This window comes from Lolium rigidum, chromosome 1 (assembly GCF_022539505.1).
Source record: "Lolium rigidum isolate FL_2022 chromosome 1, APGP_CSIRO_Lrig_0.1, whole genome shotgun sequence".
NCBI classification, from domain to species: domain Eukaryota; kingdom Viridiplantae; phylum Streptophyta; class Magnoliopsida; order Poales; family Poaceae; genus Lolium; species Lolium rigidum.
The window spans coordinates 237,618,998-237,634,657 of record NC_061508.1 but is presented as its reverse complement, the minus strand read 5'-3'; the positions used below and the strand labels follow the sequence as shown (position 1 = coordinate 237,634,657).

The 15,660-nt window shown below is 42.0% G+C and overlaps 1 protein-coding gene and 1 long non-coding RNA gene across 5 annotated transcripts; one reads left to right on the top strand and one right to left on the bottom strand.

Moving 5' to 3' along the window:
- Positions 1 to 5,048: 5,048 nt before the first annotated feature.
- Positions 5,049 to 9,316, top strand: LOC124691554. Of its 4 annotated transcripts, XR_006998997.1 has the most exons (5): positions 5,049 to 5,317; positions 5,484 to 6,545; positions 7,438 to 7,506; positions 8,317 to 8,493; positions 9,105 to 9,289. It is a non-coding gene; the product is annotated as an uncharacterized LOC124691554 (long non-coding RNA). The 4 variants fall into 4 exon arrangements; XR_006998993.1 differs by lacking the exon at positions 5,049 to 5,317 and having other exon boundaries at positions 5,431 to 6,545; positions 9,105 to 9,316; XR_006998995.1 differs by lacking the exons at positions 5,049 to 5,317; positions 9,105 to 9,289 and adding an exon at positions 8,607 to 8,652 and having other exon boundaries at positions 5,431 to 6,545.
- Positions 9,317 to 14,766: 5,450 nt separating this feature from the next.
- Positions 14,767 to 15,276, bottom strand: LOC124656358 (truncated transcription factor CAULIFLOWER D-like). Its single transcript, XM_047195122.1, has one exon. It carries the CDS (start codon positions 15,274 to 15,276, stop codon positions 14,767 to 14,769), a length of 510 nt encoding a protein of 169 aa, XP_047051078.1.
- Positions 15,277 to 15,660: the final 384 nt, after the last annotated feature.

Below are 15,660 nucleotides of genomic sequence, written 5' to 3'. Positions count from 1 at the left end.
GAGCCACCATGCAATTAACCTCCTGGCGCAGAGCTCTGGTGCGATCCTCCGAAGGGAAAGACAGGTCTACTTCATCGAGAGCCCCTTCGGCTGAGAACCCTTTCCACCTAATGCCATGTGTACGGGTCCTCTCGAAAGAGCCGATGAGATCGGCTTCGAAGAGAGCTTTCAGCTCATCATACTTCTTCTTGTGCTCCTCAGTCAGTTCTTCGTATGTGACTGGTGCTTTCTCCGCCATCTCAGCTGCAGATGATGTTGACGCAGTTGATGTAGAAGGTCCCACCGGGCGTGCCAGAATGTGTTGCCTGCCAAAACCCACCGGCGAGCAGAAAGAGCAACACGAAGAGCCGGGAGGCTCCCAGAACTGCTGGTGGGTTCTGGTCCCTCGGGCGACGGCCCGCAATGCTCCGGCACACGTCCTAGCTGGTGCAAGGGCGTGCCACCTGACCTATACCTGGTCAGGAAGGTGATGGATTGCTTCGATTAATTTCCTGCATGGTAGACACGTAAACATTAAATACGAGCCTCGATCGGCTCTCAGGTAATCCTGTGAATCGGCTCAAGGAGCCGATCCACCCATGATTCGTATTGGATTTACGATAACATGGTGGTCCTGCTTGATCAAAACTGAGTTAAAACGATCTACGATGATCTAGGGTTTTCACCACATAACCGGAACATCCTACACGTAGTTGAGCCTGGCAGATACGAAAGATAACAGAAAACCAGCCCTAGCAAAGGCCTAAAAACCAACATAGAGTTGATTCCCGGAACGTCTCCTCTAGGATCAGCAAACCGTACCTTACGCACTACTGGATCATTCAACCCGTTTGCAAGGCCTAACCATATGGATATCAAACTAATCCTTGAAGAACAAGGAACAACCATAACAGATCGAATCTACTAAATAAAGACTAAGCAAGATGCTGCCCTTACACCTAAGATAGGTGCAAGGGTAGCTAGATATCCAGGGGTAGCATAACTAAACAAATATACTAGAGAAGTACAGATGCTAGCCCTAACACATCCATGATAATGGTGTTACTCGCCATCAACAAGGCTTCAGTACGAGCAACACGAACAACGAATAAACAAGATGCTGCTCAGATCGCTAGATGCGATCTGGGCAGCATGGCGCTTACCCGGAAGAAACCCTCGAAACAAGGGGTGGCGATGCGCCTAGATTGGTTTGTTGTGAACGTGATCGTCCTCCTTTCTCAATAACCCTAGGTACATATTTATAGTCCGTGGACTTTCTATTTTCGGAATAACCCTAACCTCGTACGGACTAAACTCTATCTCTTAATTCTAAATCTACCATAATGTACAGATACACGGGCAATCTAGCACAAACTCTCGTACAAGGCTGATTCAGAAATATTTTACGTGTATATCCTCTAAGCCCATCTCCATCGCGGCCCACCTTCTAACTTGGTTAAAATCTGGCGATAACACCTAGTTACTGCGTTCGTGAGCTTGTTTTTCTGTGTTCTTTACGCATTTAGGCTTTGGATTACTGCTGAATCTGAATATGACATAATCAGGAATGACCAGCTGGAACAAATTATTGCTCCCTGTTATGGTTTTATCCTTATTTTGTGATGATGCATCTGATCTGAAGGTACACCCATCTAGTTCAGAGTGTCCTTGATCTACAGCATCAGAAGAGCTATTGTTGAAATTTCGTTTTCCTGGTAACAGAGCATTTTGCCAGCTTTCGGAATTCAGAGTGTTTGCAAGCAGACAGTTAGTCAAAAATAACTATGTGAACTTGTGAAGCAGAGTGTTTGCAGTGCTCATTCGACATCTACAACACGTCTACACTCTACACCAGTAGAGGAATGTCCCACTACAAGGAAGAAGTACTATAGTGCTAAACTGCTAATGTTGTTAGTTAGCCAAAATAAATATGCAAAGTATAAGTGAAGTTTACATGTGATCCACGATACATAGGAAGGATTTGTCAATTAAATTTCTTATTGAGTATGGATCTCAGTTCTCATAGTTAAACATAATCTTATAGTGCCTGGTCGAGTTTGAAATTGGATTGTTGTTGCTTTTAACTTCACTAGTACAAATGCCCGTGCGTTGCCACGGGTCTTTAAATTTTATTTCTCAATGCACATATATAATTTACAACACAAAAACATTTCTTAAAATGCATGAACTTGTTTTAGGAATTGGTGAACCTTTTTTGGACATAGAACATTTTTGTAAAATAATGACCTTTTTTTGAATGTCCGTGAATAATTGTTGGACAACATGAACATTTTTTCTAATGCACGATTTATTTTTGTTACGAGTGAGCATTTTTTAGCACGCGACCTTTTTTTATTTTCTGTTATTTCAAAATTAGTGAAATATTTTTTTTAGATTCACCGTGACTGGTTATTGAAAGCTAACTTTTAAAAATTTCTTTCTTTTGGACAAACAAACATAATGCGTCAACTTATCCCGTGAATGACCAAGGCTGCCCCGCTGCTACGGAAATCAAAGGCAGGAGGGCCCGTCGCGGCGGCAAAGCAGAAACGGAAGGCAGGCATCCCACCGCGCCCTCCGTCGTGCGATTCCTCTAAGTCCCCACCCGCTATGTTACTCTCTTCGACGGTGGCCCTCTCTTCGACGGTGGCCCGTGCCTGATGAATCTAGGTACGCAATTTGGTCGCAGCCTTGATTTTTAGGCGCATGATTTTTGTTAGAATTAAAACCTCCACTGTGTTGCATTTGTAGTTCATTCCTTCACATGCTGGAGTCGGGCGACGTTGATGTCTAGTCTAGTAAACTAAGTTTTAAGTAGTCATGATACCGAGTGAGATGTATCTACCCAGAAATGTTAGACAAAATACTTATTGTCTAAAATTTCATGATATTTTTTATGATAAATTTTGTATTTCACAAATTATCAAGAAGTTTTAATGGTTTTGAATTAAGATTTTAAAACACAAATACACACAGACTACCCCTCTCTCGTACAGTGTGTGTATTTGCGCTGGATAGATACACTGCCGAAACTAGCTCCTCTAACGAGGAGACAAATCAGGTTCTGACTTGCTTCGTCTTAAACCGATATCTATCTTTTAAAAAATAAATGGAAAAGAAAAAAGGAAACTATAGAGCCCAACCCATGCCTCGCCTCAGCGCAACTGCCTCAGCTTCGTCGCCGACGACGCCTCCGCCGATTCGACCACACCTCCGTCAGAAGTCTGCGTCGTGGGCGGCGACTGAGGTCGGGCCGCCCCGTGCGCCCTACCACCGTTCGCGCCGTGGCGGCGACTGAGGCCGGGCCGCCGCGCGCCCTGCCACCGTTCGGGCCTTCGTCTTCCACGGCGAATCGACCGCACCGCCGGCCACCCCTTCTTCCAGCTCCAAGATGTGGAGGCGACTGAGGCTGTCCGGGCCGCTGCGTTAGCTGGCCCAGGAAATACAGTGCGGCGCCATGGATGTTCCGCTCATCGCCGCAATCGGTCAGGTGGGGGCATGTCGGCTCGCTCCGCCCAGCTCATCGGCGGCCCCCGGCGACCCCAGCTAGCACGCTGCTCCGAGGGCCCTCATTGACCCCGTGGAGGCGGCGAGCGTGCTGAAGCTCAGGCTGGAGGAGGACATCGACTGCGTCATGAACCCTCTCCTCTTCGGCTCTCCTTCATTCCCGTCGGCGGAGGCAGAGGCTCAGACCTGGTCTTCCTCGAATCCACAGCTGCGAGCCTCCTCGAGCGGCCCAAGTACGGCATGCTCCCGGATTTGATGATCGACGCCCTTGCCCACCTCGCCCGCGACTGGTCACTGGTATTTTTTCGTGCCCCACACTGCTCGGTTCGCGTCTATCCAATATTTATTTCTGGGTTATAAAATTACAAGCTCAATTTCCGTTTGTAGGCTATAACTGTTGAGGAGTTGGAGAGGAAAAAATTATATGGAGAGCAATTGCATATATTCAGAAAAGCCTCCTTGTTTTATAACATAGGTGAATCTTTTCTTTCACATATAAGTGTGCAACGAGTATTTATATATATGCTTAGACATGATAAAATTATGTAATGGATAGACTATGTACAGAAAAGAAATGCAATTCTGAATTCTGAATTGTATATTTTCCTCACTTAGTTTGATCTCTTCCTGTCTTAGCTTTTGTCTCTACCGGATTATTTGTCTGTGTTTGAAAAATTCCCTTTTTTTTGTTGGCTCTACAACAAGCTTTATACTTCCTCTGTATAGCCATTGGTGTTTTCTTTGCTGGATGGATAGGTAAGATGAGGCTGTAGCAACTTATAGAAATCACTAAACAGTACCCTTGTGTTACATATTTGACCACCTCTGGTATAATTACAGAGGTTTCATGCTGCATTTTGATTGGGGAAAGGCAGAAGCAAGAAGCAGTGATAAGATGAAAGTATGTCCAAATCTTGCTAAACCAAGACATGAGTTTCTTTGATACCTATGGAAACAATGGTGATATTGTCAGTCAAGTGTTGAGTGATGTCTAATACTCATTCAGTCTGGTCAAAGTGAGAAGGTGTGTGCCACGGCCTGCAAAGTGACTCAAAAGGTCACTCATGGACACATTTTGTCTTAGGTGTGTAGTTTAATATGCTCACTCATTGACATAATTAGTTGTTGTAGTTCGAATTTTTGATAATAGAGTATTCCTGCCATGATGTACACACATGTTTCGGATTGAACACACATGCTGCCAGTTGTTCCATCTTGAAGTTATACTGAATTCCTCTGGTTAATTAAGGAGATGATATAATAGAGTATCTCATGCTTGGTTATCTCTTGATGTATATATTCAAGTGATAGTTGCTTCCTCCATTTCTTTTACGTAGACACTTGGTAGCCAATACTAATGCTGATGACAGTACCTCTCTAATCTCTCATCATGTCTGTGTTTTGATATTTTTCACCAATTCAAACTTACTATCTTTTATTTTTTTTTAATTTTCTCCTCTAATTGTCGACTGATTCATGACATACATGATCAAAAGTTTTACCACTGAACCTGCGAGTGGGCTATGTGATAATATTTTGCATCCACTGTGTTGTGTTTTCAGCGCTGGAATTTTCAGTAGGTTATCTCAAGAGGGTGAATGTTGTTCTAAATTCTGAACTTGTACAATATAGTTTGTCGCTGCCAAGCTATATGCCACCTGAGCTGCAGACTACTCTTAATTTTGGATCAACTTCCTGATAGTTGGGTGTGCTTATCCAGGATATCTCAAAATCATCTTGACATTAGCTACTGGACCCTTCATTGTTGCCGTAGGAGGAATATCAAATGTATTTCTCCATAGGCTGCCACAAAATATTCAGGATGCATATGGTGAGGCAGCAAGCATTGCAGAATTGTAAGCATGCTAATTTTACTTGTACATTGATAATCATCTTACACAATGCTCTTAATTATTTGCAGTGGACTTAATCAAGCCAAAACATATTTGGATTTCCTCCTACATCGGCGTTGATGGTGTTGGACAAATCTTTGAAAGGAGTACGTTCACTTGATCGTGTCGGCGGATCCATCTGCAATGTTAAGATTGGCAGGGGTCCTCAAAATTCATTTGTCAATGCACATATATAATTCACAACTCACTATGAAAATTGTATACAAATCAGGGATGTTCAAACAGGTAGTCATCTGTTACCCTTTTGGACCATAGTCTGTCTTTTCAGTGTTAGATATGAGAATGGACTTTGTTGGTTATAAGCTTATAGAAAATTGGATCTACTAAATACAAAATCTCAATAGTTTCCCTGATTTATCACGTGGGGGGAATAGTCTGAGCAAGATAAATAAGGTTCGTGCATCTGTAGTTAAAACTGCAGATGTAGCTTAACTCAACTGATAGTGTAATATCTCTTCCTATGAGCATTTGGCATTGTTAACTGTGGGTCTTTTCCTTTTTATATAGTTAGTGTATCGTGGAAGAATTATTAAATAAAATGTTTTTTTGAGCATTCGGCATGTTGAACAGTAAATTAGTTCAGTCTAAGTATTCCATGCTTCCTGTTATTTTACAGAAAATCTGATGTAGCAAGTGGGAACTGTGAAGATTAATTCTGTTTATACAATAGTGTATCCCATGCTTCATGTTATCGTGTAAGTATTCCATTCTTATTTGACATTATAATCCTAAAGAGGATGCATGCTGATGTTTCTTATTTGATATTCTAATCCCAAAGCGGGAAAATCATTACATTCACTTTGCAGTTTCAGTAAAATCCTTTTTGTGTGAACATGAACATATTGCAACTTGGAGACGTGGAAAATTTTGACAGCTAATTTACCAAGGTAGTATGCTAACCTTCAATAGAACCCTGATATCAAATTGGTACGTCGACAACCTCTACCAATTGCCACCGTCGTAGATGTGCATAGGTCGGTTCTTGGTTGCTGTTTTGACTTGATCGATGGAGTGGAGCGAAATATGGGAAAGGGGGGATGGTTATTTTTCTGTCGGAGGAGTATAGCCTATTATGGGCGAGGGTCCGAATATTTGGAAGGTGATTATTGTAATCTTAATTACCACCAATCATGCGACATAATCTGGGTAAGCAATTTCTTTTATTGCCTGAGTTATTATTCAATCTTCTGATGTGATGTAAAAGCAACTTCCTTATATAAGTTTATGTAGAAGGAATGTCATCTCCCAGATCAATGAAATGCATGAAACTTGCCATGTAGCACGAATTCTTGATTGGGCTCATAGATGGGTATTTTAATTAAGCCAATGTTTTCTTGTGCCCCATTCTCTGCCGATATGATAGTTGCTGCCCAAACCACTAATTATGTACTATCACTGTAATGTGGAAAACTTGCCTAATTCATTCAGTAATAATATTTTATCAGAAACATAAATAATCTCCAAGACGCTGATAATCAGAACTATATATATATAGGTTATAAACAGAATAGAGCATGCAGTTTTTTAAGAATAATTTGGTTTGAAAAAATGATACTCAGACTCCCGGCAACATTATAAATAGTTAGATGCTTTAACAGGTGCATAAACAATGTTCCTGTTAAAATTAAATATCTTACAGTATTTTTTGAGGCTAACAATTATCAATTTCTTTCACTCCCCAATCGACGATGATAACAAATTTGTATCACTTCTCCCATATTTTGTCTAACCGTCCAATTATGTGTTACCCTGTTGTTGAAATCCCTAATTATGTGTTCTTTGCAATCTCTCCATAGTAAGAACATGTGCCCATCCCTGTTAAATATTGTATAAACTGCATGCGCTCTCGTACAAATGTAATTGTTAATGGTTGATTCCAAAAAGTTGATTAAAATTTCGGTAAGTTAGGGAACTTGGCTCAGCATGGTTAGATTAGCCTTTCATGTTGATTAAATTCAGTCTTAGTTTAAACTGAATGTGTCATCAGGTTTTCATGAATACCACCCATTTCACCTACGTGTTTTGTACATTTTTGCAGGCACACTTCCTGTGCTTCATCATCCCTACTTATTTTTCAGCGTTTGCTTGTTCTACACCAACTGCTAAGGTATGTGGAGGTAGAGTTCTTCATTTCTATTGCTACTATTATTTTGACAATACAAGAGGATTCACTGGCACCCGCCTTACTTTACAACCTCATTCCCACAAAATCAGCCCCATATGAGCATATATCTTTAATAACAATCAGAGGCATAAGCTGGTACACACACTTTAAAAATGAATGACATTAGATCTCCAATAATAAAAATATAGGGATAGTAAAATATAGCATCCAACATTCAAATCAGATCCGCTAGTTTCTTTTATAGGAGTACACAATAAAAAACAATAAACTGGTATTGTTCAAAATAGCCAAACCGGCAACCTTTTCAAACAAAAAATTCTGATCCTAGTAGTTTGACCAAATTTGTAACAAATTGCGGGATGTTGGCTCCACTTTCGTTATCCTTGTATGAAAGCATGTGTACCACCGCTCTGTTCCACAGGGCGTAACCAACCTGCAAATGCATTATACGTCAATACTGCCGAAGAGAAATAATAGTAAGTATTTTCAATACAGACCGTGCCCTTTGCTCGGACAACTTCTTGACCATCCCACCACCGCATAAATTTGAGCACCAAGAATCCTGACATGTGGCTATATAGAAAGTACACATTTGTTGTTAGCGAGACTGTAGACAAGATATGGTCAATACGTTTTATGCCATGGATTATCACCTGTCATGATTTGTAGGCAGCCCAGATAATGTGATGCGGCGCCATAAGAAAATGTCATCGTTCCATCCTTCTATTGCGTCTTGACGAGCAATGTTCAGTGAAGATATGAAACTATTTGTTCAAACCATGATTAGTGCAGATTGTCACATGATGGGGAAGTTCTTCAAACAAAATGCTGGTGATCTGCATGAGACTAAAATAGATACAATTTGATACCTTTTTCTGTTGATCCGCTGTTTCTCTGTTGGGGAATTCTTCGAACAGCAAGAGGTGTGGTTATGATCCCAGGAGTTATCTGGCATAACAATGGTTCAAGGTACTATGTATATACTGGTATTGTTGATCCTCAATGATGGAGATCCCTGAAATGGCAGGGCGGTTTCCTTCTATGTAGCCCTGCCATAACGGTGTAATTTTCCTTTTCTGTAGCCATGAATTATAGTGCTGCGATAGCCATGAATTATAGTGCTGCGATTTGGTTATGCCATGGATTATCACCTGTCATGATTTGTAGGCAGCCCAGATAATGTGATGCGGCGCCATAAGAAAATGTCATCGTTCCATCCTTCTATTGCGTCTTGACGAGCAATGTTCAGTGAAGATATGAAACTATTTGTTCAAACCATGATTAGTGCAGATTGTCACATGATGGGGAAGTTCTTCAAACAAAATGCTGGTGATCTGCATGAGACTAAAATAGATACAATTTGATACCTTTTTCTGTTGATCCGCTGTTTCTCTGTTGGGGAATTCTTCGAACAGCAAGAGGTGTGGTTATGATCCTGTGAGTTATCCGGCATAACAATGGTTCAAGGTACTATGTATATACCGGTATTGTTGATCCTCAATGATGGAGATCCCTGAAATGGCAGGGCGGTTTCCTTCTATGTAGCCCTGCCATAACGGTGTAATTTTCCTTTTCTGTAGCCATGAATTATAGTGCTGCGATAGCCATGAATTATAGTGCTGCGATTTGGTTGATGGAGATACCTGAAATGGATGGGCGGTTTCCTTCCCTGGAGCCCTGACATAATGGTGTAATTTCCCTTTCCTATAGCCTGCGATTTGGTTTTCTAGGACGTGATTGTTTCCTGGGATTTGTGCCATAATTTCCTTTCCTTTACCTGTAATGCGCTGGAGTTTCCTTTACTTGCCGTGGTGAATAATTTCCTTTCCTGGAATGCGCTGGACTTTCCTTTACTTGCCTATTTTATTTGCCGTGCTGAATTTGTTTGAGGCAAGGTGGGAGGGTAAAAATGTCTTTTCGAAAATATGCTTGACGAAACCCCATACCGGAGGAAACAGATTACGTTCCTCCTTTTTATATAGTAGAGATTCCACTTTTCTTACTACATTTGCATATACCATCCGGTCTAGTGCCTACTATAAAGCTGTGTATATTGGTATATGCTGGTAATCATATTGGTGCCGAGAGAAGATATAGCCGCGTTAAATGATTCTAGTATCTGTTCATTACTGCTAGTTACTACCCATGAGCATTTCTTAAGTACCTGAGCCTGATCAACCTTGCATAAAATAAGTGAATTTTCTGTTATACGTGGCAAGAAGAACCAGTTTAGTTTCCTTCTTCTTGCGCACCATTGTTCCCTTTCTCGCATGTTGCCATGGTTGCGGCGCATTGGAGGAGATCGCACTGGTTTCTGCCATTGTTCTAGTGTCGATGCTGCCATTGTTTTAGTTACTGCCTTTCGTGAGCTTGTCTTTCTGTGTTCATTACGCGTTTACGCTTTGGATTACCGCTGAATCTGAATATGGCATGATCACCAGCTGGAACAAATTATTGCTCCCTGTTATGGTTTTATCCTTATTTTGTGATGATGCATCATATCTGAAGAAACACCTATAGAGTTCAGAGTGTGCTTGATCTACGGCATCAGAAGAGCTATTGTTGAAATTTCGTTTTCCTGGTAACAGAGCACTTTGCAGCTTTGAGAGTGTTTGCAATGCTCAATTGACATCTATACTGCTAAAGCCGATAGTTAGTAAATTTAATTACGCAAAGCAGAGTGTTTGCAGTGCTCTGTTAACATCTGCAGCACGTCTACACTCTACACTATTAGAGGAATGTCCCAGTACAAGGAAAAAGTACTATAGTGTTGCTAATGATGTAAGTTAGCCAAAATACATTTGCAAAGTATAAGTGAAGTTTACATCTGGGCCACGATACATAGGAAATATTTGTCAATGGAGTTTCCTGTTGAGTATGGATCCCAGTTCTCATAGTTGTAACATAATCTTTATAGTGTCTGGTCGAGTTTGGATTGTTATTGACTTATATAGCGGAAATTCAATTCGGCTCCCGGGTGCGTATGCTCCCTCTACCAACAAAATATATTTCGAAGTGTGGAAAAATTCTGAAAAAAAATTCTACATGTACATCTCCATAATATATGTGTATGCGTCAAGTTTCACGAAAAAATAATATTTTTTGTGGCTTATGTAAAAAAGAGAAAACTTATCCTGTGAAAAGCATTGTTTTCAGCACTGAATTTTGTCTTTTTTACACACGTCACATGATAAGTTCATTTTTTATGAAACGACTTTGTGAGCGCGTAGCACGTGAAGATGTACGTGCGAATTTTTTGTTTCAATTTTTTTGAAATTTAAAATATGTATAAGATGCATTTCAAAATATAGGGAGCGTATATAGTGTTTTTTTTTCATTCCGCTTTCTTACTACATTTGCATGTAGCCTCCGGTCTAGTGCTTACTATAAAGCTGTGTATATTGGTATATGGTGATAATCATATATATGTGGTAGTATATAGTACCCAAAGAAAAACGATATAGCCCTGTTAAATGATGTAGTACATGCTCATTACTGCTAGTTACTGCCCATGAGCATTTGTTAAGTACGGTAGCCTAATCAATCATGCATAAATTAGTAAATTTGGTATGATATCGGGCAAGAAGAACCAGTTTAGTTTACTAAGCACCTGCCCCCCAAAAGGCCAAAACCTGTTTATTCTTCCTGCGTGTATTCCCTTTCTTTTATGTTGTCATGGTTTCGGTGCAGCGGAGGAGATCGCACTAGTTTCTACCATTGTGGAAGTGTCGGTGCTGCCGTTTGAGGATGGTGTAGAGGCAGAACCTTGACCACCATCACCAATCCGGATTGGGACTATTTTCAAAACAGGAGACTTTCACTTCATTTTGTTTGGAGTTCTCCATTTGAATGTTGTTTTGTTCTTTGTTGTGGGGAGCGTATATTTGGAGGTTCTGAATTTGTGTTACAGAATGAAGGAAGATGTATGAAGAACCGCACGTTCTATTAGCAGAGAAGAAATACAAACTCAAGTTTGATGGATGTGGTCAGAACTTTCCATTGTTGCTGAAGAAGAAATACAAACAAATACAAACTCATGTTCTATATGCGGTGATCAGAACTTTCTATTGTTGCTGAAGAAGAAATGGATAGCTGGAGAAGCTGGATGGGCTAGTTTCTTAGTGTAGAAACTGTTGTTTGTATGCGTTCTGCTTCTTCTACTAGCATTACAGATACACAGGAGTATGTCTCCCAAATTAACTGTGAATGTATGTCAATTAGTTCCTTGGCATGCTGTCTAATACTAGCTAGGGTTTAACTGGGGCGACCTGCAAGGCTTCTGTCCAATACCTACTGCAATCCTGAGAATATTACGCAGTCTAGGAGGCACGCACATTCAACTTCCAAAACAGATAGATACAACATTGCCACTAACTTGAAGCCTGAGGAAAATGGTGCAAGACGTTCAAAAGGAAACTATTATTTTCGATAAAGGGATTATATATTTATATCGAAGGATACCAATTACACCCAGCCTCTGCAACAACGCAATACCCTAAAACATTATGGATGCACACAATCAAAAAAGAGAAAGAGAAAACTAAGAAATAAAAGTTCCGCTACAGCATCACAGCCCTAGCAACAGTAATACAACCACCACCAAGACAACACCTGAAAATCAGACTCTTCAAAAGCGATGCCTCCAATAAGGGAACAGTGCACCAGCGCGGCCGTCGCTCGATCAAAGATCTTAGGTTTTCACCTTGAAGATAGTCTTTGCTCTCAAAACAAAGCCTTCAACAAGGATATTGCCAAACACAACCAGTTAAGGCCAGACCTTGTGTTTTCACCCTGAAAGGTAATACTCCGAACTTCACATGTGCTGCCGACCTCACTTTCATACCACTGTTGCTAAGTCCGGAACACCAAGCAGTCTGCAAGTGTAGGATTATTGTCAAAATAAGCTCCTCCCCCACACACCCCGATGACCAAAACCTTCTTTCTTCATTCAACCCGAACCGCCATGGAAGAATTCACAAGGTAAAGCTCAGATTTGGGATGCCAAGCTTGAGGTAGAGGTGAAAGTGTCACCAGATCTAGCGCCCGTGAGGCTCAAACAAGGTAGATTCTCGACAAATCAAGGAAACTGGAGCCGCCAAGATGCCGCAAAGTTTGTCTGGGTGTTCAATGGACGATCATACGTGGTTATCAATTTTGCTTTTGTTCGATTTTGTATATATAAGTTCCCTCAACTTGGTTGGGATTTGCGAACCACACAGGCAAGATGCCGCTAAGTTTTCTGGGTGTTGCCACACTTTTCTGCTTAAATGATGTGAATTTTCTTGCAAGGTGCTGCACCACGCTCCATTTTTCACTTTTTCATGAGTTCTAGAAAAAAGATAGTTGCGTAATCACTTTTTTGTTGCATTAATTTCTGAAATACTGCGATCTTTTTTTTTTGCACGGTTATACTATTATCCTTCTAAAAAAAGATTATTACAATGATGTTGCAATAGTACAATATTTTTTGCTCCGCGGATGCCGTTTAGCTAAAAAGGAAGGACATTATGGTGACGGGCTAGTGAGGCGACCAAGTTATTCCCAACACAACGTGGCTACATATATTTGCTATAGGTTGTGTACTTTAGTCAACAACTAATTTGGCATCAATTGATCAAGTCGATCTAATAACACATGATTTTTGGCAAAAGTTGAGTTATGTGCATTTAAAATTTAGATGTTGATTTTTTATATAGTTTCTCAAACTTTAAAAGTTTGCCTTTGACTAGAAACTATAGGCATCCTAATTTAGGAAGGAGGAAGTACATTATTTTTTGCTAGGTGGATAGGGTTTAGCTATAAAAGGACGGACATCCCCGATCTACATTTTTTGGTACATGGGTGGGGTTTAGCTACAAAAGTGTGGACATCTCCGATCTACACTTTTAGTGTATTCAGTTATTCCCACGCCCCAACATGGCAGCATATACGTTGGTTTTCGGTTGTGTTCTTTAGCCGACAACTAATTCAACATCAAATCTTAGAAGTCGTTTGGTATCCATCATTTAGGCCTGAAATTCTGGAATTCATTTTGAAATTCCATAGGTGGGCTGTTGGGTTGTTACAGAATTGGGTCATCATTTCATTTAGGAAATCCAGCAAAATAACACCATGGGTAAACACAATTCCGAGCTGAGACCTGTCATTTGCAATTCTTGTGGAAGCCATTTACAAATTCAATATTGAATTATGTTGTCATTTGCAATTCGTCTGACAACCAAACAAGTGTCCATTTCTGAAATTACAATGTAAATGAAATGAATGCATGTATTCATTTCAAAATGCTACAAATGAAATGAAAGCCTGGCTTCCAAACGACTCCTTATGTTCATTGAGTTGATCTAAGGGACAACGGGGCGCTTATCTAGGGACGCTAGGATTTTATTCCCCCGGAGTCGCTCCTAGCGTCGACGCAAGAACTTGCGCCAGCGCTTGTTGATTGTTTCTGTTGTGAAGTGTATAAGTAGATTGCCTAGCCCTTTCCATTAGTTCGGACTTTTGGTTCAAGTGGCAAGTGCATGAAGCTTAACATGGTATCAGAGCCCCAGGTCTCAAGTTCAAATCCTGGCTGTCACATGGTTTTCGCAATTAAGCCTAAAAATTGCTGTTGCCCCCCTCTTTAGCCACCGTTGTTTCGGTGTTCTCTTCTTCTTTCACGTGTTGACTTTCTCTTCTCCCGTCACACGCGAGTGGGGGTGTTGTGAAGTGTACAAGTAGATTGCCTAGCTCTTTCCATTAGTTCGGACTTTTGATTCAAGTGGCTAGTGCATGAAGCTTAACAGTTTCATCATGTTGCGTGAGAAGCGGATGCATCTCACAAGCGCCTGCTGCTGGCTCCGTGCGCTGGAAAAGAGAGAAGCAGAGGCATTTTCCTGTTTCATCCTATTTATTTTTGTGTTCTAAGCGCCTGCATAAGCGCTTTGGGCTGTACATGTCCTAATACTCCTAATTTGTGGCAAAAATAATAGAGTTAAAAATGTGCTATCAAATTGATCAACTAAATTAGGGCCCAAAGAACATAGGAGCGGAGACAAATAAAATAACTGAACCATCGAGGAATTTCGGTTGCACATAACTGACACGGTGCTACGAAAACTAAGCAAGCTAAATTACTACTGTAGTAGCAAACTAAGCAAACTAAATTACCTAGTATAGCTCGTAAATTAGCAAACTAAGCAAGCATTAGCCTAATAATTAACAGAAGCACTAGGCCGGGCTTCTCTACTGCGGCGGCGGAGTTGCCTACTTCTTATCGGCGCGGCGGCCGACGTTGTCCCTGAGGCGTCGGAGCGCCCTGACGAACACCGGCAGCTCGTCCTCCCCGAGCGCGGCCGTATCGACCTCGAACCAGAAGCGCTTGCCCGTCTGCCTCTGCAGCTCCAGCACCTTGTTCCCGGCGGCGCTCATCCGCTCGGCCTCCTTCTCGACCTCCGCGGCTCGCTCCCTGGTCTCCCGGCACAGCGCGTCCAGGTCCTCCCAGTCCTCCTCAGGGGCGTCGCTGCCGCCGCAGCCGCCCAGGACGGCGTCGGCGGAGGAGCTGCTGAATGCGAAGGCCCTGCCTGCCTCGGAGACGACGACGACGGCGACGTGGGCGTGACAGAGCAGGGCGAGCTCGGAGGCCTTCTTCCAGAGGCCGGCCTTGCGCTTGGAGAAGGTCACCTGCCGGGCCTCCTTGTCCTCCACCCGGCGCAGCTCCCTGCGCTGCCGCCCCTTGGTCTTCTTGCCGTTTTCGAGGAGCGGTGGGCGCGCCATGGGAGGAAGCTAAACCTAAAGCGCGGCGGCGGCGGGTGCTCTTTGCTCTGCTTCTTGTCTCGCTCTCTTTGCTCTATGGCTCTATGCGAAGCGATGGAGGTGCAAGGCAGGGAGCTGGGGTATATAAGGAGGAAGAGGCGCTGCCATAAATGGCGGCAGAGCTCCGATTTTTTTGCTACCCCTGTTAAATTTGGATCTGATTAACGCGGCACTTTTGGAAAGAAATCACCGTGTGCAATAGTTACCATAACCATGTGTGTGGCTAGGCGCAGCGCCGGGTTTCTTTTTCACCAAGACAGCTCCGATTTCGTAACCCGGTCGGTTAGAAATTTGGAAGGTGAGTCATTTATGGAAATTTAACTTGTTATTTTAACTCGGGGAAAT

Bases quoted from the DNA above. Each gene is read 5' to 3' on its own strand.
- LOC124656358 (XM_047195122.1), bottom strand. From the start codon at position 15,276: ATGGCGCGCCCACCGCTCCTCGAAAACGGCAAGAAGACCAAGGGGCGG.